The sequence below is a fragment of the Athene cunicularia genome, assembly GCF_003259725.1.
Source record: "Athene cunicularia isolate RWA chromosome 6 unlocalized genomic scaffold, athCun1 chr6_part1, whole genome shotgun sequence".
NCBI classification, from domain to species: domain Eukaryota; kingdom Metazoa; phylum Chordata; class Aves; order Strigiformes; family Strigidae; genus Athene; species Athene cunicularia.
In genome coordinates, this window is record NW_020799105.1 from 23763733 (window position 1) to 23790793 (window position 27061).

The 27061-nt window shown below is 39.0% G+C and overlaps 1 protein-coding gene across 1 annotated transcript in view; it reads left to right on the plus strand.

Annotated features, from left to right (window-relative positions):
- The window catches only part of DOCK1 (dedicator of cytokinesis 1), a 279035-nt gene that overhangs the window by 23606 nt on the left and 228368 nt on the right, over window positions 1–27061 (plus strand). The window contains exons 13-24 of the mRNA XM_026851564.1: window positions 1041–1183; window positions 3692–3817; window positions 5202–5326; window positions 5624–5722; window positions 6873–6945; window positions 8689–8792; window positions 9255–9438; window positions 15457–15554; window positions 18711–18800; window positions 19253–19353; window positions 21064–21198; window positions 25134–25242. Of these exons, the coding sequence (XP_026707365.1) occupies window positions 1041–1183; window positions 3692–3817; window positions 5202–5326; window positions 5624–5722; window positions 6873–6945; window positions 8689–8792; window positions 9255–9438; window positions 15457–15554; window positions 18711–18800; window positions 19253–19353; window positions 21064–21198; window positions 25134–25242 (1387 nt within the window). The remainder of the gene's footprint in view (window positions 1–1040; window positions 1184–3691; window positions 3818–5201; window positions 5327–5623; window positions 5723–6872; window positions 6946–8688; window positions 8793–9254; window positions 9439–15456; window positions 15555–18710; window positions 18801–19252; window positions 19354–21063; window positions 21199–25133; window positions 25243–27061) is intronic.

Sequence of the window (27061 nt, forward strand, 5' to 3'; positions counted from 1 at the left end):
AACGTCTAATTTTCTGCTCCATTAACACGATTTATTTTTTAATGTATATATAAATCAGCTTTTTAAAAAATGTACAATGTGATTTTTTTTTTCCCCCCATAAATGAAAACATTCTTTCTGAAAAAGTATATTTCCGAGAACATGAATAATGGTGAAAACATGCGATGAATACTGGTGTCATTGTTTCCAACGTAGACTTAGGCTATATATATGAGCCACATTTTTCTTCTCATTCCATCCTTTGCTTCTGTTGTGCCACATGCAATTCTGTTTTCATATCTTTGTTTGTTTGTATTCATTCACTAGCCACCAACACAATGGCTGTCAAAAGCACTTGGCGAGATTACTTCAATGACACTTAATGCTGCTGTTTATTTATAGTTTCCATTTTTTCATTTATCCATCAAGTTTAACAGAATGTTTGGATTATCTGCTTTTCTTCTCCTATGCCATTTCTGTGAGGTTTATGGTAGCTTTTCCTTCAGAGGGTATGCACTGCCGCTTCACCTAGAGAATGACAGAAGTGACCCTGGAGGGGTTGAAGGGCCAGTCTAATTAAAAAAAAAAAAATAAAAATATATATATATATATATACACACACATATACACATATATATATATACACACACATATACATATATATATATATATATATGTGTGTGTGTGTATATATGTGTGTGTATAAATAATATTAAAGAGAAAACTGCCTGTATGGGTTTGTGCTGCTTAACAGAGGATTCTCAGGCAGGAGACATCTTTCCAGCCCTCACAGAGTGTTACTGGGGCCTGTGCATGCACATCCCTGAAGGGACAAGTAACAATGCAGGTGTGCTGTACATCTCTGGGGTAGATCAGCGTTCTTCTGATTAATGATCTTCCTCTGTCTTTCTTGTTACCTTTTCTGTCCTTTGTCTTGCGTTGACTAATATATACTCTTTGTCACAACTGTGATATGATCTTGTGTGTTCCCTTGTTACTGTGACTTCTGGTTTTCTGTGACCCTTTGTTTCCTGGTGTTGGTCGTCATGTGCATCCTCCAGGCTAGCGTTGGATGACGCCATTCGACACAAGCAGCTGAACATATCATCCCGTTTTTCACCCAGGGTGGCAGGGGAGAATGATTTCCTTCAGACTGTTATAAACAAAGTGATTGCTGCTAAAGAAGTTAACCACAAGGGTCAGGGTATGTACTGCTCTTTATATACACTGGGGTACCTAAACCTGCTCATCGCTTGATTTGTAATATGTGATTATTTTAATTTAGGAATTGAGGGTGCATAATATTTACCTTCAGTTGTTCACTGCTGTTCGGTAACAGAAAATGTGTTTGCACAGTTTATTCCCCATCCTTCAGGGCTCATTCTGCCATCTCCCCTTGCACTACACATTCCCCCCTCTCAGCATTAATTGTACAGGTTGTCTGTCCTTTCTCTGCATTGTCCCATCACCTGGACATCTTTGTATTTCTGTACTGGAAGCGATGACTCAGAGCAGCCTCTTGTGCCCTTGAGCTGTGGACTTTTGGCCTCCTCATGTTGAAGGAAGGGATATGCTCTTCCTTTGCCTTATTTTTTTTTCACTTCACATCTGCACTCGCAGCATTTGACTCCCTCTCAAGAAGACCAGGGCATTGCTCCTGCCAGCACCGTGCCCACCTGAGGTTGGAGGTGGTAAGGACAGAGCCAGAGCACAGCAAACCCCACTGCTCCCCTCTCTTGGGGGCTGCTCCTCCTCTGCTCCGAGCTCAGCGCTGACACCAAACTGAACTAGCTTCCAAAGTCTGGCTGTTTGGGTGTTTTTTTTGTGTGTGTGTATATACAACACCTCGTGATCATAATCTGTCTGCCCGTTAAGAAGTGAATTGTGGGATGGCTCAGTTATTACTGTACTGGCTTCAGTATTTTTTGGGGGGTAATCTGGATTAATATAGTGTTATGCAGGTCAGCACAGAGCTTCCACCAGACACTTGTGTGTGTGATTATCTGTGTCACTTGTAGGGGCTATCTGCACAGTAGACCTAATGAAAATTATTTTTATGTATATATCATTTTGACTAATTAATAGCAAATGAAAATCTAAATAAAGTTTTATTTAATAATCCATTAGCTAAAGAGGAAAACTTAAATCTGCTTTCCTCCCACTGTGTTCACCTGTGGCTCGTGTGCATCAGAAAGGAGGAAACTTTTCAGCTACTTTGACCCATTTCAGATTCTTTCCCTATGAAAGTGCCCAAGCAAACAGGAAAGAATTGAGAGTTGTGGCTTAGCCACTCAGCGTAGGTACGGTTACTGTTTAATGAAATGGCAGCTGTTAGAACCATCTCTGGCAACAAGTCAGCATACAGCCTTTCATAAGAGATTTTAATAGAAAAGAAAGCTAGCTGCCAAATATGTACAAAATGAATGTATGGTTAATTGTGTGTGCAAAAGGATAACCCACAGTTTGTTTTATAGATGAATATTTTTTTTTTGGTATTTTTCATAGACTTTAATTTTAGGATTTTCTTCTGCAAATCACTGCTGTAATTACTTCATGCTTAAACTTGATTGCCAGTCACTTTCCCAAGAGTAAGACTTCTCTAGGTTTTTTTTTATTTGTGTTTTCCACTTTATCTTTTTTCCTGTAACAAGTGTGCCTGATGTTAGTTGGCAAGCAGCAGCTTTTTAGTGGTTGCTTCTCCTACTGAAGAGAAAACTGTCAACTGCGTAAAGCTGATGCTGTAGATTTCTTTGTGCTCAGCACAGTAAAAACAACTTATGGGGGTGGTGGTGATGAATCAGTTCAGGGTACGTCTCTGCTGTTGGTGCTGTCTTTGTTAGCATCTCGGTATTAGTTGACTGTTAATAGTAATATTTAATTTTTTCATTCAAATCAGCATTGCCACTTGTCTTTCTTCCTGTGGAAGATAAACATTTCATTAGAAAGAACTTGGTGAGAGTTCAGAGGAGAGATACAAGCTTGAGGCCGTTCTGCTAATGGCTTAATAACTGTATTTCCATGAGACCCTTTGTGGAAGACTTCAGTGAGGAGAGAAGCCTGGTTCTGCGAGGAGAAGGGGTTCTTCTAGGGTCACTCCAGCTTCGTGCCAAGGGCACAGTAGGCTTGTCTGCATTTTTCCAGTCCAGACTTCAGTAGGTCCAGCTGATAACCAAGCCTTTCCTCCTCCTTGTCTGTTGGTCTTGCTTACGTGTTTTTCTTCTCAATGGAGACCTGTTGTATTGACGTTTTTAAACTGTGAATAAAATTTTTGCTTTTGGTAAGCCCGTGTAAGGGAAGCTACATGCATCTGGTTTTGAACACCTGCCTAACTCCTCCCTGCCAAGATGCCTGCTAGATGGTATTGCTGCAAAGTGCACAGTACAAAGGCCTGAATCCTTATTTTGCACAGATTTCCAGTTTCTCGGGTGTTTTTGTTTTTTTTTTACTAGCCAGTCAGCTTCCAGGCCACCATTTTATACAGTTTTCCAGAAAGTCAGATATAATCAGACATACCATGTATGTTGTACGCACGTTTCTGCTTGAAGCAGTGGTTTTTTTTTTTTTTGAGTGTTCTAAAATACTTTGTATGTTTTATAAACGAAGAGCAGTTACCTTAATATATATTCTTCCATTTTAGAGCGTGTAAAGATAAATCTTTAGTAAATAGAAAAAAAAACCCACCAGTTTAATAATTGTGGTTTTTATACAACAGGTTTGTGGGTGACTTTGAAACTTCTTCCAGGAGATATTCATCAGATTAGGAAAGAGTTTCCACACTTAGTGGATAGGTCAACAGCCGTGGCTCGGAAAATGGGGTTTCCTGAGATTATTATGCCTGGTAAGTCATTGTGGGACCTAATACTGATTTGTTATATTTTAATCTTCCTTAAACATCTGTATGTACGGAAGCTTTGGGGGGAAAAAAATAAAAGGATGAATTTGAGGTACGTTAGAAATAATGGATCACCAAAGGGTTTGGTCTCGTTTAAAATAAATGCAAAATACTGTTAGTACCTGCCACGTGTGTGGCATCAATAAATAAAACTAACAACCCACCCCCAAAAGATACGATATCACGGTGACAGTGGAAATTCTCCTCTTGTTCCAGTGAAGAAAAAAGTATATGAGTTACACGTTCCATATTATTTCCCTAGCAAGGGCAGCAACTCATATCTCCTGTGATGAATCCAAACTAGAAAGATTTTCAGAGGAGCAGGTTGGATTAAGAGATATGCAAGTCACTTAGGGTGTGTACTCAATTTGGATAATGTATTTGAAAGAAAGCCATACTGTCTGTCCTAAATACATGTATTCTGTGGGTGTTCAATTCTGGTGTTTATGAAAAAAACCAAAACAAAACATGGTACTTCTGAATAAATGGCCATAAGCAACAGACTACAGAAAAAAACCTGCATGGTCCTTTTCAGATTGATGTGCTCTGGAGGATCCATTAGATATTTTCAGAACCCATCCCAGTTCCATCTCTCCCTGTGGATGCTGACTGTACATTTGTCAGATGTTTCACTATATATCCAGTCTGGTGTAAGTGCCTCAGCACTTCTGCTTGTTACAACTGTATGTTGGCTTGTAAACCATCTGCCTCATGAAATTAGCAGAAATCCCCTGTTTTTCCCAATTCATTTTAAAAATTTCAAGTGAATTGGGGTGTAGTCGAAGAGCATCTTAAGATACAAATCTAAACACAACCCTCCCCTGCAACCCCCAAGCCACCAAAACCATCAAACCACTTCCTGATGTTACAAGTTAAACAGACCTCTGCAGGCTGTTTAAATATTTTTAAATTGCAAAATATCTGTGTATGGGATTAAGTAATGACTGTGTTAAAACTCATTTTTAAAAAAAAAAAAAAAAAAGGTGGAACTGTGGTGCTTTTTTGAGTGATACGGTACATAGTCTTACTGATTGGCATTCTTTCAGTCCAAAAATAGTGTGATTCTTGTTTGTTTGTTGATTCAGCTCGCTGAACTATGAGTTGATAGTTAAGACTTAAGAAATCTTTGCACTATTTTAGCTAAACGGCTGTTTTCAGTACTAATAGTTTTGAATGTTGAAGATATTGTGGCTTTTAAATGTTTTGCCGTGTCTGTGTATAATTGCTGTTATTAAAACGTGTTGGCTGCTGTTTCTGTGCATCGTTGGTTTCACAAATCAATAGGTACACCGTAAAAATTAAGAAGTTTATGCTTTGCTTTTCCTTCTAGGTGATGTTCGTAATGACATCTATGTAACATTGGTTCAGGGAGATTTTGACAAAGGCAGTAAAACTACGGCGAAGAATGTAGAAGTTACAGTATCTGTTTATGATGAAGATGGCAAAAGATTAGAGGTATTAAAGTATTTAACATCTGGGTTTCGTTGATTTTGATAGATATCTGTTTAAGCCTTTTCAACACCTTTCTCTGTCAACTGAAGTTCCTATTTTTATTTACAGCAAAACTCCTTTGTCATAACATCTTGTCATGTCACTGCATGCACTTTGATACTAATTTCGCGAAGAGCTCTGAGCATGAGCCATTCTGTCTCATTTTGACCTACTTCGCTGATATTTTTTTTGGTTTATTTGGATGAAAAAATGAAGTTTAAGATAGACATAAACATTTCCTCTTTGGTTTGTGTTTTCAAGAGCGTTATTTTTCCTGGTGCTGGTGACGAAGCCATCTCGGAGTACAAGTCAGTAATATATTACCAAGTAAAGCAGCCTCGCTGGTTTGAGACTGTAAAGGTATGTAAACTGTTACACTAACTTCTCTGGGTTAATATGCAATTAATATCAGTTTCAGTGGAAAGCCTTGAGAAACAAAACTAGGGAAATCCAATGTTTGTGACTCTGTCTAGTAGCACAAAAGGAATAGCACATAGACTGCTAGAAACAGATTTGACTTTTATTGCACAATGAGTTTTATTTCGTCCTTTTGGTCAAGACAAGTGTTGTGGGGGAACTCCCAACACCTGTTTAGGAATGGTTTACTCCTATTTCCATGAAGCTGGCCTAGTGAAGCAGGATATATTAAGGTTAAAACAGAATTGCCATGCTGTTGAACTCATCAGTGGTTTGGGATCTGGCTGATTGTGCTTTAAGGTTGCTGAATTTGCTTGGGTAATAACATTTTAGCTTAAATGCCAAGCTTTCACAATACAGAGGAGGCTGATGTTAGCTTTATAAAATATATTCTGTCTAGCTGTAGTCAGTGGGAGCAGTATATGTGTATGAGGAAGGGATTTAACAGCTACTCTGCACACTGTTGTTCTGAGCCCAAAGTTGCTTTTGTGGCATCTGTAGGCAGAAAGTGGCTGCTAGGGAATGGCAGAAACCTAGACGTGGTGTTGGGGTCTGAATGTGGGTGTGATTTAAGACAGTACAACAGCTCTAGCAACAGTACTGGTGGAGAAGAGCAGTGGTTACATCTCTGCACACTGGTTACGTGTGAATCAGAGATACAACGTTTGTGCTACGTGTACTATCAGTGTATAGATAACAAATATGTTAAGAACTCTTAACTTTGCTGCTGTTGATTATCAAGTTCACCTCTACCAGTCAAACTCAATAGGGGCTTACTCCTGAGCTGGGGGGAGCTGTAGGGGAGGCTTTGAGGTTACAGCCTGCCATCTGAAGTTGCAGTTCTAGTGGGGTAGCTTAACAGGCTGGCTTCATTCCTTCTCTCTTGGTGCAAGAATCAGTGATTTTCCTGGGGAATCTGTGATGTTTCAAGGTCCTCTAGGGCGAAATGAAGCTGGTACTTACCATTAATCTTTCTGAAAGCCCCAAGCATGTTGTTGAAAGATGTCTACGTGAGATTTGGTAGTGGTCGATGATTTTTGATGATCCTGTACCGATTGTTTTCTTTCTCTGTCCTCTTTCCCAATATGTGAAGGTCGCAATCCCTATTGAAGATGTGAACCGCAGTCATTTAAGGTTCACATTCCGTCATAGATCATCACAGGACTGTGAGTAATTCAGCCTTTTTGTTATGGTTCTTGTCAGTGCCCGGTGCCAAAATCTCCTGAAACAGGCATATAACATTCCTAATCTGTAATTGCCAAATATAATTGCTTTTAGTGTGGGGATAAGTTTTTTTGCTTGCTTATTTTATATTAGCATCTCAGCTTCTTTTTTCCATTACATCTTCCTCACTCTTAACTATTGACATTGTTTTTCCTTTCCTGACCAGTTATTTCTCCAAGTCAAATAAAAGGACTAGTGAATAAATCTTTCAGTTAGCATCTGAAAGGGTTGCGATATTATATATCTTAGAGCAGGTGGGTAGAGGGTAGTGAGGATATTTAACAACCCCATGTGCAAAGTGGGAATGTGAAAGAGTTTACAGTAGGCTTAGCATCAGTAATTGAAGATTTAGATATTAAGAAACTCGGTTTCTGCGTCTGGTTTTCAGACTGACTTGTGGTTGTTTTGAAGTGATTTTCATCTAAAAGATATTTGAGAGCTTGTGGTTTTCCTCAGCTTTCCTGTAACGTTGCTGGCAGCTGAAATGCTTTGAGCTGTTGAGGATGAGATCGAGACAGCCAGACATCTTCCATTTGTCAACGGTTGCTTTGCAGTGAAGTTTGGGGATTTGCCTGGGTTGTGATAATGTTCTTTCCACACAGTGATTACAGGGGCTGGCTCTCTGTATAGGGAAGCCTTTCTAAATCTGCAGCAAAATTTTTTGCTGTAGAATGTGTAGACAAAGGCATTAATCAGGTCATGTCTACTGGATGCATTTTAAGACATGTAATACTCCTCATCTATACGTATCTGTGTCATACATAGTACATTACCCCACAGTGGTTATTTGATTGAAGTTGTATATTTTGCAAACTGATTATCAATAGAAGATTTACTTAGAGACTGATACTTGCTAACCAAAACAATATGGCCAAAATCTGTTATAAGTGTCAAAATCATCATTTAGCGCTACAAATTACTAGAGTCAGAAATATTTTTAAGATAACTCCAAAATGTAGGTTGGCCATGGCTTAAATATTAAGTACAGCCCATGCATTAGGGCTGCAGGGCTTTCTCACAGGCTCCCTGGGCTATCTCAAGTTGATTGTACTTTCCTTCTAGTTTTACTTCTGAACTTTATGATTTCTATTTGCCCCGTTGATTTGGTTTTCTTTTTGATAGTAGATTTTGAACAGTGAGAGCAAGCTGAATGTATTTTCTAGTTCATGTTGGTTGTAGAGTGGGTTAGCTTTCAGAAACTTGGGCTCTTCATCTGCAGTTATGGATCCAGTTTCTGTTTTGGTTTTCATGTTCCCCTTCCCAGTGACAGAGCCCTGATGGGATCCTCAGTGCTGGTTTTTAAATCACTGTCGTGGGGACCAAGCACCGCCATACTTCTAACTCCTAAATACCTGAACATTCTAAAGGCATCAAAGTTCTGTTTTTGAATTATTTTTCTTTAATCCAGCTTTCTGAAAGACATATAGAAACATTAAGCATCTAGTTATGGTTGGTGTGGTCAGATTCTAACGCATATATTTTTCATTGTTTTTGTTCTGTCTTGCATTTAGCAAACTATCCTAATTTCTCGTAAGCTTTCTCCATGTGAGAGTCTTTGCTGTGGTCGTTCATTTACAGGTTATCCATATTTTTGAGATTTAGGTGGACTGTCTTTATAAGTATCAAACACTTAATTATGTGTTGGGTTTGTTGTTTTTTTTTTTTTTTTTTTTTTTTTATAACAGCCAAAGATAAATCTGAGAAAATATTTGCCCTAGCATTTGTGAAGCTCATGAGATATGATGGAACAACTTTGAGAGATGGAGAACATGACCTTATAGTTTACAAGGTAGAATTTTGAGATACTTTAGTCTTTCTATAGTAGCTACCTCAGCTGACTGACTTTTAGTGAGTTACTGTTACAGAATTGCACAGAAAAATGTTTTATAGACTGTTCTGTTAGATCAAGCAACTAAATAGCAAGTACTGTGCAACTTGCATGTTTGGCAGATTGACTGTTAAACCTTGAATATGTTTGGCTGGGGATGTTCTGATTCCAAAGGCACTTGTTATTGAGTATTATGTGGGTTTTCATGGCTGGGAAAAGTTACTTCTGCAGCTCTTTATCACATCTTGGCTCTAATCTGCAGACAAGTCAGTGCTAAATTACTGTGGTTAAAGACCCATTGGATAGCTTCAGTTCTGGAGCAAACTTAAGAAAATTGTGTCAATAATAAAATTTTATTATTACCAAGGTTTTTTACTATCTGTTTGCATGTTGTTTCATGTTGTATTTAAAACACTACTGTAGGCAGAAGCCAAGAAGCTGGAGGATGCCTCGACATATTTAAGCCTGCCATCCACTAAAATAGAACTGGAGGAAAAGGGACACTCTGCAACAGGCAAGAGCATGCAGAACCTCGGAAGCTGCACCATCAGCAAAGACTCTTTCCAGATTTCTACTCTAGTTTGTTCAACAAAACTTACCCAGAATGGTAAGTTCATAGAACTGCTGGAGCTTCTGCTCCTCGTGGTTGCAGTGGGGTTGTATGTACCGACTTTCCTGTCCCCCTTCCTTTGTGAATGGGTGGTGGGGTGTTTGCCACACAGTCTTGGATCGAGTTGTCTGGATGCAGCAGAAGCATCTGCTGAGGGTGTGTACTATCCAGCCTTTTCTCTGCCCATGGGCTTTGTTTTGCTTTAGAGCAGTACATGTCTCTAAGAAACCAGAAGAATCCCAAGTTAAATGGAAACAGGAATATTGCTTGCTGTTTAGTTGAGACTTTTATACTGTCGTACACTGAGAACAGGCTCTGGGGCATTTTGCTTCTCTGTGGGTACGAATAATAGCATTCAGAGGATGAGTTTGCTCTCAAGAGTAGGTGATATCATGGCTCTGCTCCCAAATAAGCTGTTTTCTGTTATTTCCAAGGTGCGGTGTTCATATCCTACGTCTGAAGAAATCTCTGATACTTTCTTGTGTTGGGCAGAAGGGATGTGAGCATGAGAATAGAGGTCACCCTCACGTTCACACATCCTCACACGAACACAGAGTACCAGGAATGGCGCTGGCGTATTCTGTTCCTTTTAAAACTTCCCTTATATACATTTTTCATGTGTATTTATCAGCTGGCTGACTGTATCCAAAGGCTGTGGAAAGTCGAGCTGATGGCAGCCACCAAAGCAAATATTTCACATTTCCAGACTGTGCACTCTCTGTAATTTTTGCGCTTCGTTGCCATGGAGCGGTCCCTCGTTCTCTTTGCTGCACCAGAAGTAGACTCGGGAGTGTGGGTGGGTCACTGAGATGTGAGTGAGTCATGCCAGGGAACGGGATCGTTCCGTCGTGACTCAGGAGGAGGGAGGGCTCGGCTCGGGGAGTTCTGTCGGGCGTCGAGGTTGTGGATGAGGAGGGCTTGGGACAGGGGGTGGGTGGGAATGACGACTGGATTGTCACGTTAATGAGTTCTCCTCTGTCCGGGGGGAAAGTTACAACTCTGGGACGACTTTGTAGTCAACTCATAATTTGATTGCAGTGTTTTTCAGTGGCATCTCTGTTCCAGCACATCCTAGGTGTTTCATATTCAGAGCACATCAGATTCACTGCAGTCTGGCAGTCTTGGAGCCTAAGAGGGTGTTTAGCAAAAATTCAGAAATGATTTTTGGAATTTCATAGCAAAGATGGGATCATAGCTCAACAGTAACACTGTGGGTTTGGGGTTTTATAGAACGCAGAAACCAGCATGTGGAATTGAGCTGCTTTTTCGTTTGTGATTTTAGTTTTTTTTTCCCCTCCGTCTGTCTTAGTACTTGCTAGTAGTTCAAGTATTTCATACTGATCAATATATTGACATTGCTTTTGCAGGACTATTATTAAAATTAAGATTGAGCACTGTTTCACGCTTAATTTTATATATAATTCACTTTGAACTTTTGATCTTTATTTAATGCTACTGTTAATTGTTGTCTGTGAAACTTTTTTCCTCAGTTGCCAAAGCCTCTTCTCTTTGTGCAAAGTACTTTAACAGTATTAAAAAAGATCACCATGTATCCTTAAGCAGTTTAGAAAACAAGCAAAAAAATTTCATCATTCAATTCTTCCCTCAAGTATCATTTTTCATTTAAAAATTGGCAGTGCTGTTCAGATAATAGTTTCTGAAGCTCATTTTAACTTCTGTAAAATTGTTGGTTAATGGTCTTCCTATAACTTTCTTTAAAGTTATTAAGTAAAAATCTGTGATTATCCTCATTTACCAAAAGGTTGAGCTAAAATATCATTTTCTTCTTTTGGTTACCTGTAATAGTTCTTTCTTCACCCTCTCTAAGTACCTTAGAATATGGGCTTTAAGACTTATTTTTAGCAATTCTGAAAGTATGTTAATTATATGGCTCTTTCTGCATTGTATTTGATGTTGCAGACTATCTTTTTGTATATAAGCTCTTTGAACACTCCAGTTCTCTGTAAACTGCAAGTTATTAATGCTGCTTTTCTGTTAGTAATTGATGTCCTTAGCATCTGAAAAGTCTCCAAAATAGCAAACTTGGCCAGTGGTAACACTTCAGCTATTTTCTTTGAGAGAAAGTGATAGTATGAAGTATCTACTTAGTTAACATTTGAGCAGTTGTTAGTGATTTGTGGCAGAATGTATTACAGCAACACACTTCCTGGCTTTTTTTTATATTTTGCTTTCAATTTTTGAGGAAGAATAGCAATGTAAGCCAAATAGGAGGAGCGTCTGAAAACAAGCAAAAAAAACCCAACCTTCTGGAGAATCAGGGAGAAAATCAGCTCTTACAGGCAGGAGAATTTGCTGTTCATCGTGTTTCCTCCTGTCCAGATTCTCCTCCTTTGCCATCTGAGGCAGAAGAGAATGTCCTTCCTCTCGTATCCACAGGGCTATGGCAACGCATGCCTTCGTTCTACTCTCAAGACTTTTGGTAACAAGTATGTCCTTTGTGGGCTGAAGAAACACTTTGACCTGAAACTTCAAGTGCGTTTTTGTACGAAAACTCTGAAATTGAAGAATTGATATGAAACTATATCAAACTGTAGAGGTGTGTGTTGAAGTCATGGCTGAGCACCGCCGTCACCTGGTGTAGTTACGGGCAGCGTGGCCCTGGGTTCCCACCTTCTCTAGGGCCTGGTTGACCATTCGACACCTTACACTTGCTTTACTATTATTTGTGTCGTGGGGCACTGAATGCATCAGCAGACACCCCAAGTTTGTGTGGTTTTGTTTGTGTTCAAATTGGTTTTGTCTGGGTTTTTAAAGTCAGAACTGAGCAATTTGATCCCATATGTTAGGGGATATCTGCTTGCAGTTAATAACATCTCAGTAGATCTCTCTGGGGTGGGAAATGTTGGGCCTTCTGTTCTTAGGGTCAGTTGATAGCAAGGTCTGCTTTGAATCTGTTCCTCAAGTCATGTCCAAGTTAGAGCTGAGTGTTGGTTTTATTTTCCTTTTTCTGAGTAGCCTGTTGAGCTGTGACAAATGAGGTCTTGTTTTCTCTTGCATTGACAAGGCAGTTTTGGTATTTGAATCTTCTTCTTTCAGCTAGAAGCTTGGAGATACCAAGAAATACAGTAAGAGGGGCAAAATGGCATCAGATGTGACATCCCCCTCTATAGGAACACTGCCGGGGAATAGTAAATCTTACCAGAGCTTCTTACAGGACTGTCAAGCTGGAGGATATCCTTTTGTTATCAAGGTGATGGCAATAGAACTAAAATACTGGTAATGGGCTTGCTGGAAAACTGTTCTGATTACCAGTAGCCAGAGAGCTGTCTAGTGTTCCACCTATGGATTTGCTATGGTGAAGCATCCAGGGTGTCTGCAAGGCTTATTCAAAGTATTTCTATGTTTTCTTTTCTGCCTGAAGGAGTCAGACCTCTAGATAATAGTGACTGTTACTGATTTGGAGTCAAGACATTGAAGAACCAAGGAAACTAGGCTTTCAGAGAACAGCTGAGTGAGATTTTAGTCATCTACCACAACTGATAATTTTTATTTTAAAAAAAGTAATACACATGACATGACAAATTCAGGTGCTATGATGGCATAAATGAAGAATATAAAAATGAAGATGTAAACACAGAATTAAAACAAATCAGAGTGGGGAATTAAATGTTTAAAGTCAGAAGGGAATATTATTTCAAAGAACACATGGAAATGTAATTAGAGTGAAAATACTATCTGACTTCAACTCAGTTGTATTACCTAATTTCAGCCCTGTGACTGGGTTTTGAGAAACATTTGGGTATCTCTATAGGGAAACCTTTGCATAGATACAGGTCAAAGAAAGTGTATAACCAGGGCGTTGGACCGTTTGCTTCCAATTGCTAAATACGATGTAAGGGAAGATCTTTATATGTAGCCAACATAATCATAAATACATTAACCCAAAGTAAAGTTGCTACAGGCTACTTGACAGGCTGGGTGTCTGTACTAACCCTTTGCAATTGAAAATCTTCACGCTGTCTTATTGCTCTGGTATTTTCTGATCACATAAATTTTGCTTGAACCTAGGCTGACTACAGTACTACTATTTACTATTACTACTACTACTAGGCTAAATACTATTTTACATTCTTATCCTGTTCTACTTACTGTATTATTTTATACCTGGACCTATTAAAAGAGTAGGATTAACTGACCAACTGGAACTTTGTTGGGGTTAATGCTTGCAGTGAGAGTGTGAATACACATTTTTACAGCACACTGCAACTTATTTTTCTTGTTCTGGTAGCTGGACTGCACTGACATTTTCTGTTCACATACGTATATTCATTTAGCATTTGCTGTGTCGTCATGCTGACAGCACATGTGGGTTTGTTTTCTTGGGGCAATACACGATGCCATTCAGAGACAGTCTGTGGGCTAGTTTCTGTTCACATCATTTCTTTTGTCAAACTGGTGCCTTTTTAGAAGTCAGACCCAAATCAAACTCAGTGGTGAAAAGCTGATATAAACAGATTCATGAAACACTTTAGTTACGTCATGGAGGCATCTTTACTTTTCTTCCAGAAGCAATTTTTCTGTTAATGTTGAGTCTAAGATCTTGGTTTCAGTCTATAGACTTCTAGTAGGTTATTATGAAACTTAAAAAATTGAGGGCTTGAGTTGTTCAAAGCCATAATGTAGTAAAAAGCTCTTTACTTCTACTCCCAAAGAGATAATAAGAAGGCTTGCTTTGAGTGCTACTCAGAGGAGAATCTATCCCAGGGAGCACCGCAGTCCATTCCAGTAGAAGTAATTTTATTTATTACTTAGAATGGAAGATTTTGAGGAAAGTATAGCAGCTGCTCTGGGTCTCTGCATATAATTTCCAGAATATACTCTGCAGATGTGTTCCTTGGTAAACATTTTGGTTTGGAAGTTTGGAATAAAGAACTGAGGGAATGTTGTTTGGGAGAAACCGCCTGTCCTTTAAGAGTTACATTGGGCAGAATTCACATAATTAACCGTATTGGTAGTTGGGTAATGTGCAGTAGTAACCCAGTGGCTAAACTTCAGGTAGATAGTATTTAAAATCTTCTGTTTTCCTCTCTTTCTGGGGACTTCTGCTGAGGATGGCTCACGGATTGTTTTGTGCTGAAAACTGACTTTTAATGGGGCAGGGTGGAATTTTTCCCTGATGCTGGTTTGGCAAAGGCAGGTTGAGCTGGGGTTTGGGGTTTGTGGGCAGTTCAGGTCATGCCTCAACAAATGTTGGGATGGGTTTAACTTACTGGTGCTTCAGTAGGTCGGTTAACATTTACTAGCGTGTTTATTTGCAGGGGGACACCAATTGTGAGTTCCTCGCGAGAAGTTTTCCTTAAAGGAAACAGAAAAAATGGTGTTGTGGCTCTTAATGACTAATAAAAGAGAGAGAGCTTGCCGTCAGCATTCCCTTATTTATCAGTGAGTGCTGAAGTGACACAGTCTACCCAGTGGGAGGGGGGATTTGGGGACAAGACCATTTGCAGTTGATCTGGTCTATGCCCTAACTCTCCAACATTTGGAAGCAGCCAAGCAGTTTGGGTATTATGAGTTATTAAGCAGACAGCTTTCCACCGAATTAGCTTATTTTGCAACTGTTTGCCTTGTATTGTGCCTTATTCTCTTTTCAGTTTATTCAGTGAGAGCAAAGGAGTTAGAAATATTAATGCTGGAAAAGTCAGGGCCCTGTGGATGTGACTGTGTTGGTGGCTGACTAATTTCATTTTGGCATCTTTTTCTAAACACTCCACTGTTGTGTACAACAAATTAAAACTGAAGGATCAGACTTTCTTGGCCTAGATTTTAATGCTGACATTTCAAAAGCGGGCTGCTTTTTTCGAAAGCCTTTCAGAGTTTTTCCATGATAGAGGTATTGTGCTAACTCTCTGCAGTGCCAGAGGCATGCTAGAAGTATGTTGTTTTCCAGAGAAATCAACTGACCTAAGGAAGTAAACCTATTTGTCCTGAACGTAGTTATGGGGTGTGAGTGACAGTAAATATTTGGCGTGATGTAATTGTTTTTCTTATTCCTAGTTGATCTCTTGGGACTTCTGAAATGGCGATCCAACACAAACCTGTTGCAGCAGAATTTGAAGCAGCTGATGAAAGTTGATGGTGGTGAAGTGGTTAAGGTAACAAGTTAATTTCTTAAAAAATAAATTTTGTATCATAATTTTGCTGAATCCCGTATTTTGAGGTATTCATATTTCTTTTGTTCCCCACCCATCTGCCTCAGCCTCACTGCAGGCACTTGCAGGTTAAATTGTAAGCAGATATCTCAGCCTTCAGGATGCTAATGCCTTTCTCCCTGCCTTCAAAGAACATTTTAACTGAGTAGTGGTAAAGCACATGTAAACTGCACATTTCTGAAAATGTTTGGGTTTCTTTTAGCACCTCAGTGAATTTTTATATACAGAATCATGAAGGCAAAGGCTCTTTTTCTTTGCAAGATTAGAACATTGTTACATGGTGATATTAAATGTATTTTCAATACATGTATATGGAATGCAATCCTACTCTGCTGCTGATACTTCTTAAAAAAAATTACTTCTGAAAACACTCAGCTGAGACAAGTTATTTACGTTTGTCAAGGCCACTGTGTGATTGTAGAGACCTATGTAAAGACAGGTTTAGCTGTAGAAAAGAGTAGGGTGGGACTATTGAATGTGTTGTAATAAATCAAATCTGAAAGTGTCAAAAGATGTAATGTACTGGGGACAGATGATCCTTAAGGGCCTGTAGTGTTGTTTCCTTCAGAGGATTTTAATTTGGTTAATAGAAGCATAATGAATGCCTCATCTTGAAGTATCTTAAAACATCTGATATTATCCTTTATTAAGTAGGCTGGAAATAATATCTCACATGATTTGTTCTTCAGGAAGGTTCTACCTGCTGCTGTTTTGTTGTGGAGCATTTGATAGCTAAAATCTTGACACTGATACTCGCTTCTGCCAAGCGTTGTCATCGTTCTGTCACTTGTAATTTTTCCTCTTCTCCATGCACTGTTGCAAGACTCACATGAAATCGTACTCCCTTCTCCCTGTTGCACAGGGATCTGAGCAGAACTTGATTAATGCATAGGAGAGAAGAGTTCATGGTTAATATCATGCTCTCTGCCATTTCTGTGTTTGTTTTTTTTTTAGGTGATCGCTATTTACGTTACCCATCTGTTACAGCAGTCTTCAGAAAATCTTTGTCATATCTACTTTGTAACTTCCTTTCTATCAGCTTTTTTTGTCCTTCAAGTTTTTAAATACAATACATGGTACAGTCTATGTATATTTTAAAAAGTACCCATGTGATAAAACACATTCAATTTTTCTGTTAAAATATTTCTGTTTTCTGAAAACTCCAGTGAAATGCCTCTGCCTACTGGTGTTTGTTTCTTGCGAAGTAGAGATGAGCCAAGATACTCATTCTGTGATGGACTGTTTCAATAGCGTATGGAGACTGTAAATGTTATCTCCCTTCAACAGAGGCTCTGACTCCATTTGTGCACAGAGTCTATAGGATATGAGAACGTTAACTAATAGTCTAAAAATTATTCATACTAGCTCCCTACTTGAGAAATGTTTTCCTGCCACTTTATACAACAAAAGCATCTATCCTGTATTCTTCTCGCTGTTACATGAGGTCCTTGTGAACAGATTTAAAACTTGAACTCTGATAATGAATATCAATATATGATGCCTAAATGTGAAATGAAGACTTGAGTGGTAATGATGTGGCCTTCTAACCATCCTTTGTTTTTAAGGGGGCTTAGTCAGGCAGTGCTTGGGATCTGGGAGTACTACTTCTCTTCAAGCCAAGCCAGAGATTTCTCCTGTCAAAGCTCAGAACTGTGCTCTACTCTTTCCTTCCTGCCAGCTGCTGGTTAAATGTACTTTATTTGCATGTTTTCTTTAATTGAATGAATAGGAGTGTGAAAAGGCTATAATTTTTAACACCCCCAAATCCTGTAGTGAAATGACAAGCTGGATCTCCCCCAGAACCAAAGTCTAAAACCAGCTGCAAGCATTTTGGCCCTTCCGTTTTATCATTGTTAGATATCAGTAGCACAAACTGTGGCTCTATGCTCACTGGTTTTGAGGAAGTTTGGCATTTAGCAGTGTTTAGTGAGCTCCAAAATGGAGGTTAATTCCTGAAATTTAGCAGCTGTTTTAGTAGGTTGCCCAGGTGAATCATGTTTGATCTGGGAGACTCAGTGCATAGATAATTTTTAATGGAGTAATGTGGGAGTCAGACCCTTTTTCCATTGCTCCCACAGTGTACAACAACTTTGTAGTTGCTGTCTCAGGAATCAGTTGTCTTCTGCTTGTTCAGACATTCTTCCCCAACTATACCTTGTCTCGTCTACAAGGCAAAACCCATTTTTATCTCATTTGAGACAGACGTGCTGGAACAATCCATGTTGAACCCCTTCTATGTCAACCAAAACAAATACAGACTGTGACCATGATCCATCCTCACTCTGCCCTCGAGGAGCCCGTGTCATTTTTGTCATCTGGTGGAAGAAAATGCTCAGACACAGAATCCCATGCTGATAAAACTCAGTGCATTGATGAGTATCTCTGGTCTATGCATGTAGTACTTGTCACTGGGAAGAAATACTGGAATTATACATGCATAAAACAGCTTTTATCCCTCTGCTTAACTTGGGTTCCCTGACACTAATCTGCTTTTACTTTCGTGTTGCACAGATCAGGGTGTCCCGCCAACTGGCTAGTGAAGACTCTTCCCCCATTAGAGAGTGGTAGAGGCGTGGAAGTTTTGGCCTGGGGCAGGAGGTTGTGTGCTTTGTTTCCCATGCCTGCATGTGTGCTCTCATTTGAAACTCTGGGTCTGAGCTTATGCTGTTGTGAAGAGCGATACTTGACTTGTGAAGAGGATGACTTGATTTAGTTGGCATGAGACTGGATTGCTTGTCTGGTTTGTGCTCCGAAACGTTGGTTTTCAGAAACTGCATGATCTTGTTGACTGTCTATTGAACCTGAGTTTTGAAATACGTTTTTATTCATTCAGTATAATAGATTAAACTTACTGTTCAGGTATATTGAGTGTGATTTCTGACTCTTTTTCTTTCTATTTGAGTGATAGGAATCTATAGATATAATAAACTAAAAAATAATTTGCTGAAAAATTGTTAAATTATCCTTTTTTAGCCAACTTTTAAAATGTCATGACTTCTTAAAATATAAAAATGAAAGCAAATATGTCTGTGGAAGCCTGTGTGACATCTGAATTTAATTTTTCCTATAAAATGTGATGAATTGTATATTTATTTGTAGTTTCTTCAAGATACATTGGATGCACTTTTTAACATAATGATGGAAAACTCGGAGAGTGAGACATTTGACACGTTAGTGTTTGATGCTTTGGTAAGTTCTCTTTGTGATTGGAATGAAATGACGGTACTGCAGTGGCGAATAAATAAGCATGGTGTAAAAGCTAGAATGAAGATTACTAATGAAACAGATTTTATTAGCTGTTACTTATTATTTAATTTAAAATGCATGGAAGGTTTTTATTATATTTGACATTTTGGTTGGATTTGATCAAAAGGGGGTTGGGTTACATGATGTCATCCTTCCAGAAAAGATGGAAACAATCAAATCCAGTCACTTTAGTGGATTAACATCAGAATTTAGGACAAACAGGAAGTTTCTGCTTATAACAGAAAACTTTCTTATAAACAGGAAGATTTTCACAGGAAAGAAGAAAAGCCAAAGTCTGTGTGTTTTTAGTGTTACTAATGTGAAAATAATGGCAGTTGAATGTACAATATTAAAGATATTTTGAGGATAGTGCAATAATTATGCTGCTTTTTCAGGTGTTTATCATTGGACTGATTGCTGACAGAAAATTTCAACATTTCAATCCTGTCTTGGAAACCTACATTAAGAAGCATTTCAGCGCTACGTTAGCCTACACGTAAATTTTAAAAATTACTTTTTCTAATGTGGCTTGTACAGTTTCTCCGGATAATGTTATTCAGTTACTTGTTTATGTAGTTTAATTAGGAATTTTCCCCTAGAGCTTGGGAGGGTGGGAGGTTCTTGAAGAAGGTGGGAGTTAATATGTCCTTCTCCTGAAATACCAGTAACAAAACTTTCAGTCATTCGCAAGGAACAAGTTTTGATTTTATTGTATTGAAGGAGAGGGTGATTTGATGATTTTGAGAATTGTTTTGTAAGGAAACTATTCATAAATAATTCTCAGTCATACTTGAGAAAGAAATGACGTCTAAGATGCTTCCAATATATGTTGTCTGGGCCATTAAACTGATGTTCTACCCTATATTATTTGCATTACTGTCAAAAAAACAAAGGTTCATTATTTTTGCTGTCTTAAGTGTTTGTTGACAGTTAGGATCTTTGCTGCTGCTTCAGACTATTGGTGTTGGAGGAAAAATATATAATGGATGTCTTTGCATTCTTTGTAGGAAAACAAATCCAAACCAGAAAGCCTGCTGTGCACTTTATTGTTATATAGTCTTTATTATGTGATCAGAAAATGTTTGAGAAGTATTGATTTAAAATAGTGAAGAAGAGTTAAGCCTTTAGTCACAACTAAAGCCTTTAGTCAGAACTAGCCTCTGTTGCAGCCTTCATGTGAAGCGGGTAAAGGATAAAACTTCCTCTGGTTTTATTAGCAAGAGCTGAAGTTGGATGGCCCTGTCGCTGGTGGGGATGGAGTGTCCTTCCTTTCCTTAAATGCAAGGAGCTGGAGGCAGGTTTGAGTTTGAGGATGCTGGAAGAGCTGAATTCTGGCTTGGCTTGTGCCCACGGGCATGACAGATCCCTGCCCTCTCTCTCTTTTATTGCACAAATTTAAGTAAAGAGAGATTGCATTGACAGTATCTTAAATGAATACTTGAAATTCTTAGGCAGTTTACCCCTATTCAAATAAATGCACATATATCAGGATACCTGTCAACTCAGTGTTATTTTCTGTTAGTGGTATATAATGTTGTACTTACTTTTAGAGCGGATCTTGAAGCATAGTGTGGCTAGAATGATTTAAAATGGAGTTGCTTGTAGTTGCATAAAACCCGTGATTTATATTCATTGGAAGGGAGGTAGTTGAAATAGTATTATTTTCAAAGTTGTTTCACTTTCAAGTTTGATAGATTGTTAAAATGTGGAACAAGAGAATATCCAACTGATGTTACGTACATTTTTGAGAAAATTTCACAAATTCTAGCCCCAAATCCCTGGGAAGGCTCTTTAAAGGGGAAGCCTTGTTTAATGAAGAAACTCCCATTTTATGGGTTTTAATTCTCGTAGCGTGTCTGTAATTATTTTATTGTTTTGGTTACTATTAGTAGTTGTATCTTTATAACAGCCTAAATCTGAATATCCCTAAATATCCAGAAAAAAATCAGTCTTACTAAGATTTGCCATATTACTTGTATGTTAAACGGTGTTATGTGCTGTGTTTTGTTTTTTTTTTTTTTTCTCAAAAATAGGTTGCAGCTACTTACCATTAAAAATAAGAATCTAATGAGTTTATTAGTTGCATATTTAATCTTGTAACTTGGTGGACACTACTTAGGCACATAATTTTTTCTTCAAACCTTTCAGAATTTAAATTCTCTGCGGGAATACTTGTAACTTGGATGTGTTTTTTGTATTTAAACAGAAAACTGACTAAAGTTTTAAAAACGTACGTGGATAATGCGGAGAAGTGTGGTATCACTGATCAGCTCTTCAAAGCCATGAAAGCTTTGGAGTACATCTTCAAGTTCATAGTCCGGTCCAGGATATTGTTCAATCAGTAAGTATGGTGAATGCTGAAACCTCCTGTAATTCCCACTGGAAATATTGTTCAAAAAGCATCAAAGTTATAACGTGTTAAAGTTGCTTGATATTGCACCGTTTTAGAAATATCTTAAGTTGTTAGAACTTATTTCAGGAGACAGATGTTGCCTAAGAGCAAGCCAGATTTCCTGAACAGAGATGTATGTTTTAAGTAGCAAGTGCACTGCTAAAATCATGGTACGTTGCAATTCTCTATAGAGCAGGAGTAAAGCTTCCCAGCGTTTGGGAAAATTTTGTTAAGAACTGTCTAGTCCTGTGAGTGACACGTTGAAGGTTTCTAGTAGCCGTACTGCCCTGACCCTTGTGCAGGCCTGGTCTTTTGCTAGTGGCTTTTCTCAGATGGCTTCGAAAGTCTGGGAAGACTGAAGTGTTGAAAATTTTGCAGCAAGGCAAAGGGAGACCTTTTCTGGATGGGAAACGTTATGTTTGCCCCCAGAGGGCTTCATTCGTAGGCCAGACATGGAGAGGGAAAAGTCGGACTAGATGGACAGTGAGGGGGGGATACATACGTATGAGATGCACCTTTTCTGACACGCTGCCTCGTAAAAGACAAGCACAAATATTGTTGTAGTTAACCCCCCAACAGCTCGGAGCTCCCCAGGCCCCCGCCTGTCAGCGCAGAAAGAAAAAGCTGGTGGTTGAGTTACAGTTTGTAGGGCCCTGCAGTCTCAGTAGGTGAGACAGGAAAATGGAAAGAAAAAGGGGCTGCAGAAATTCTCTCTTCAAGATAAGTAGTATTTTTTTGATAGGAGAATCATTGGAGTTTCTATAAAAGCTCGTTCTGTGCCTGCTGGCCTGGCAGAGGTCTGCTGGGGGGTGGTTTTCTGCTCCCCACTCGACCTGCTCAGTGCACAGAGACTCGCTGCTGCTCTCTGCAGTGGGCATCCATCCACAAAGTCAAGCATAAATAAATGATTCTTAAGTTAATTTGGAAATCAGTACTGTGTTTTATTCATGAAATATTAAAAAAGTTTTAAAACAAGCTGATGATGTGTTCGCATTCACTTAAATTCAATCCTTTTACCACTTGTTAGCAATGGTAACAACCTTATTAGAAGGGATTTATGTATAGCTCTGAAGTTAACAACTCCACCAACCTTTCTCTAATTTAGGGATTGTAATTTATTTTTGTAGGAGTTTTACTGTGAAATTCATAAAATATTGAATGTCACTTACACTGTTGCAGGTCCTACAAATCACTTTAAAACAGAAAAAAATAATTATCTCTTGCTGCAGATTAGATTTAGAGACAATATGACCCTCTAGTATTGGCCATTGGATTTCCTCGTGCTAAGCACTAATTCCCAGTTCTTTAGCATTGGGAAGACACAGCTCTCAGTGACAAGGGATTAATCAGCGAAGCTGCTGAATGCTGAATGACACCATGATTTGTTCTGCTGTAGGACTTAAATCCTGCCTGAGGTGTGTGATTTGAAGTGATTATAATGCAGAAGTGTAGCAGGGTTCTGAAATATTGTTAGTGTTTTATTGAGAAATCGCAACGAGCAAGCAGAATCTTTTATTAAAAAATATTGCATATTTTTAACTTTGGCAATATGGTAGTGGACTGAATATATGGAGCATTTTAGTAATGTGATTGCAGGCAAGCTTCAGTTCTGGATAAATACATAGAAGCCTATTTCATCTAGTTAAAGCCTGGTGGCAAATATATTCACTATATCAGGGTTTATAAAGGCAAAAAATATTATAAGGGAACTTTAGAAATATCTTTATTTGGCTTACTCAGTAATGAATCCAGTGATTGTTGCATTTACAACGGTGTTAAAATATCGAAGGCAGTGCTAGAAGGGTTGACTTGGTGTAATCCTGGTTTGCTCACAGCTGCAGTGGTTTTGTGCATTATCAGGTGTATTAAATACATGTTAATAACTGACAGTGGGAACACATTTGTGACTAACTTGTTTATTATAATTTCCTTGCTGAAATGCAAAGCTTTTTGTCTGAAGCAGTTTGATTTATTGGACTGTCAAGTTTACTTACTCTTTATATCGGTATTAGTTTCACCTCTCTAATCTGTTTATGGGGACACTGAAATCCATTATGGAAATTGGGAGTTAACAAGTCATTTGTCCTGCATAACCCCCAGTTCTAGCCTAAAAGGGGAATAGGAGTTTGCACAGCAAAATAACGGTTTAATTTTTTTTTTTTTCCTGTAGCATTCATTTCCCCTGTGTGCTGGTTAAATAGCTTTTTTTAATATCTGTGGCTCCCAAAGGTTTATGAACACAGCATTAAAAATGATACGCATTAGTTTCGGTGTGAGGCAGCATGAACATTCTGAACTCCATGTTCATCTTAAAATAAGCCCCTTTTCTTCTGTAATAGGTCTTCCATCATGATGTCTTCAAACCTGAAGAAATCATACTATGACTGTACACATAAAATCCCTGGGTGTGGTGCTCGCTCTGAGCTGCAGACCACATTCAAGCTCACCTTACTGGATTTAATTCGTGAGGAAAATGGAGGAAAATAGAGAGGAATTGGACTCCTGCTGGGTGCTGCATTAATGGGTCTTGGTCTAAAATGTTTAGGTGAGCTCAGGGCCAGGGCTAGGGGAGCCAAGGAGGGCTTTGGAAGCCCAGGTGCTGTTGGATGAGGCTCTTGGAGGCAGTTAAAGCTGACTGGGTAAGCATGGGGGCTTAGCTGGGGAAGTCCCATCTGATGTTTAGGAACACCCCTGTTGAGATCCATTTGACCTGGATGCCAGATTCTCACAGGCTTCTTATAAGCACTGATTTTTTTTTTCCTTTTTTTTTTTTTCTTTTGTGTCATGTTAAGTCTGTATAGCTGATGTTCAAGAAGTGTGTTTGCAACAGCCCTTACGTAGGCAAGTCATCCATACTGCCAAGGGGGAGAAAAGTTCTCTTTTTAAAGGATTTATGAGGAGCTAGGGGTCGTCTTCTCCTCTTTCCATTTTGTAGTGAGTATTATCTCATCCAGCACCTGAAGCGGAGATCATTCTGCATTTAAAATATTCAGGAGTTTCAGGAACATTCATTCTTATGCTGTATTGAAACAGTGGACCAAGTTCTTCAGCTTGGCTGTATATTTTTTGATTTTGGTGTAGGTCAGGCATCTCAGGGCAGGTTTTATCCCCCTGAAAGAATCTGGCAGGGAGAGAGAGGAGTGAGGGGGTTGTCCCTGTGGGCAGATCAGCTCTGAAAAATCCTGCCTGAAGGCACAGGGACCTGCCTTGCAAAATTCAGCTGTGGATTAGTCCTCCTTTGGCAGCTGTACTGACTGTATGGGAAACTGAGCCTTAACTAGTTTATCAATGAGCCAGAAATTAGAGGTGGAACGCATTTTAACTTCAGTGCTGCCTTCTCATGGAGAGAGGAAAAAAAAAAAAATTTTTTTTGCAAATAGTGGATCGATTAGTCTTTTTCTTTGACGGAGTTTAAGGTCGCTCACTGTAGGCCACTGGTAGATTTTAATGATTGCTGGCAAGTTGTCTGGATGCTTTCTGGCTACCTCATCAGAGAGCTGCTTGGCATTGGTCCTCCCAGACATCTGCTAGCTCTTGTGCAGGGTGAAGAGACTATCCCGCTGCTGCGTGGGCATGTGGAATTGGGTCACTGCTGAGGGATTCACTATGGCTTGAAGGCGTAAACAATGCTGAATATGGCGTTTTACATAGGAAGCTTTAAAATAAAAATCTCTTGGTCCTGCTGGCCCAGCCTGGTCAGTCTGTCTTGTCTTTAATTTTTTGTGAAAGAACACTCTTGGTTCAGTGAAGAAATCTGACGAAATTTGTAGAAACTCTTGAACTTAAAAAAAGCAACAAATTACCATCTGTCAATTGAACAGGTATTTTTAAAATGTATTTCCATTTTAGTTGGCTCGTGCTTATGAAACCTACTTATTTTGCAGGCTTTATGAAAACAAAGGAGAAGCAGACTTCAGGGAGTCTCTGCTGCAGCTCTTTAAGTCCATCAATGAGATGATGAGCAGCATCTCTGATCAAACTGTCATAGTGAAGGTATGTGCTTTACAGGTCTCCATCTTGACTTTGCTTTTACATCCTAAACCACAGTTAGGTGGTTGATTGAAGTGCACGATTGTGTTTTTCCCTAAAAGCATGTTTTACCTTGAACGTGGTTAATACTTAGTGCTTCTAAAGAAGGATTTGTAACTATGTAAAGAATGTTCTTTGAACAAGTAAGGTTACTTAAATTGCTGCAAATACCTCACTTTTTTTTCTGAAAGAGATTTTAGGGATTGAATGGGTTAAATGATGTTTAGCTCCTTTAATGTCTGTAACTTTAAGGTATTTTTAAGGCACTATCTTTAAGTTGCTGATGACATTGTAGATCCTTGTATTCTTATGCACTTAATTATATCCTCGGCTGTTCAGGAACTTCAATATAGTCTCTTAAGCACTAGTACATGTTTTTAGTGGAAAATCAGTAGTGAGTCAGACTGCAAACTCCAGCCCACACCCCTCTTCTTCTGTCCCTTTGAAATGGTAGCTACTTCTAGTCACGTTGGCTGGCTCATGGAATTGGGAATGTGTTCTCTGACCCCAGATGAACGTCGGTATCGATATCACAGAGTACAAGCGTTGAATTGTAGGACTGGTAGATTTTTGTATCCAGAGGACTCTGAGGTCATTGGGCCAATACTAGTCTCATGTTCTGTCAGTGAATCTCTTTCACTGTGGAAAAGTAAAGAGACTGTCATAAACACACATCTGATAAGCTACACCTTGAAGTTCTCCTTGTGGTTCCCAACAGAATTTATAAGAGGATGTAACTCTTGATCGACCCATGCTGAATCAGTTGAAAGATGATGAACAGAAAGGGGCTAAGAATTGGGTTTGAATTTGGGGATGGTTTGACATTGTGATTCCTCCTGCTCAGATGTGCAGTGGTTGTGTATTAGAAGAAATTTTTTATAGCAGCTGGGAGGCATAGACAGACCATGGCATAGTACTGTGCCAGTGCAAGAAGTTCCTCTTGAAGGCAGCTGGGAAGAGTACGGCAGGAAAACACCGAAGTCAAAGACACCAGTCCTTTGTGGCTGAGTGCATGAAGGTCTTAGGCTAGTAATACCATGCTGAGCACACAGCAAAAATAGATGGTGGGGATAAAGCTGCTGAGTTCGAATATTTTAGGCAGAGAGACTGAGACTGTATCATCTGATAGCAAAATAGGGATATTACATGTTTCAAGAAAGCTGTATTTTCATTCCATTGACAGAGCATCTCTCCTGAATGGAAATTGGTAACTTTGAGTCAGTGACTCAGTGTGCTATCTGGTGTTTTACAAATAGTATGTTTTCAGATTACGGGGATTGAATGTAAGATTTATTTTCCAGAGACTTGTTTGTGAGGCCTCTTTCAGGAAGGCTGATGAACGTGAGCTTTTTTCCTTCTCAACAGTCTATACGTTGAAGAAAAAAACCCAAACCAGTCTATATGTTGAAGAAAAAAAAAATAATTAAATACCCCCCAAACCAGATTTGGTTGTCTTCACCTGAGATGCAGTAAAAGAAGACAAATTTTCTAGGAAAGGCTAGAGAGATGCCCCTACAGCAGTGTCTGTCCTAGCCCGTGTATCGTTTCCCATTCAGATCTTGGCAGATGTGTGTAGGGCACATCTACTGTCTGCGTTTGGCTACGTGAAGTACGCTGGCAGATGAAGCATTGACAGATGAGCCAGTGTGAGGTTGTCAGAGAAGTGTGCTTGTGGATGCCTTTCAGAAGCCTTGACAACCTTTCATTCATTATTCATTGCTTTCATCTCCTTTGGACTCTAATTACTTAGCTCTTAGAACACATAATTGTTAGTATTGGCCTT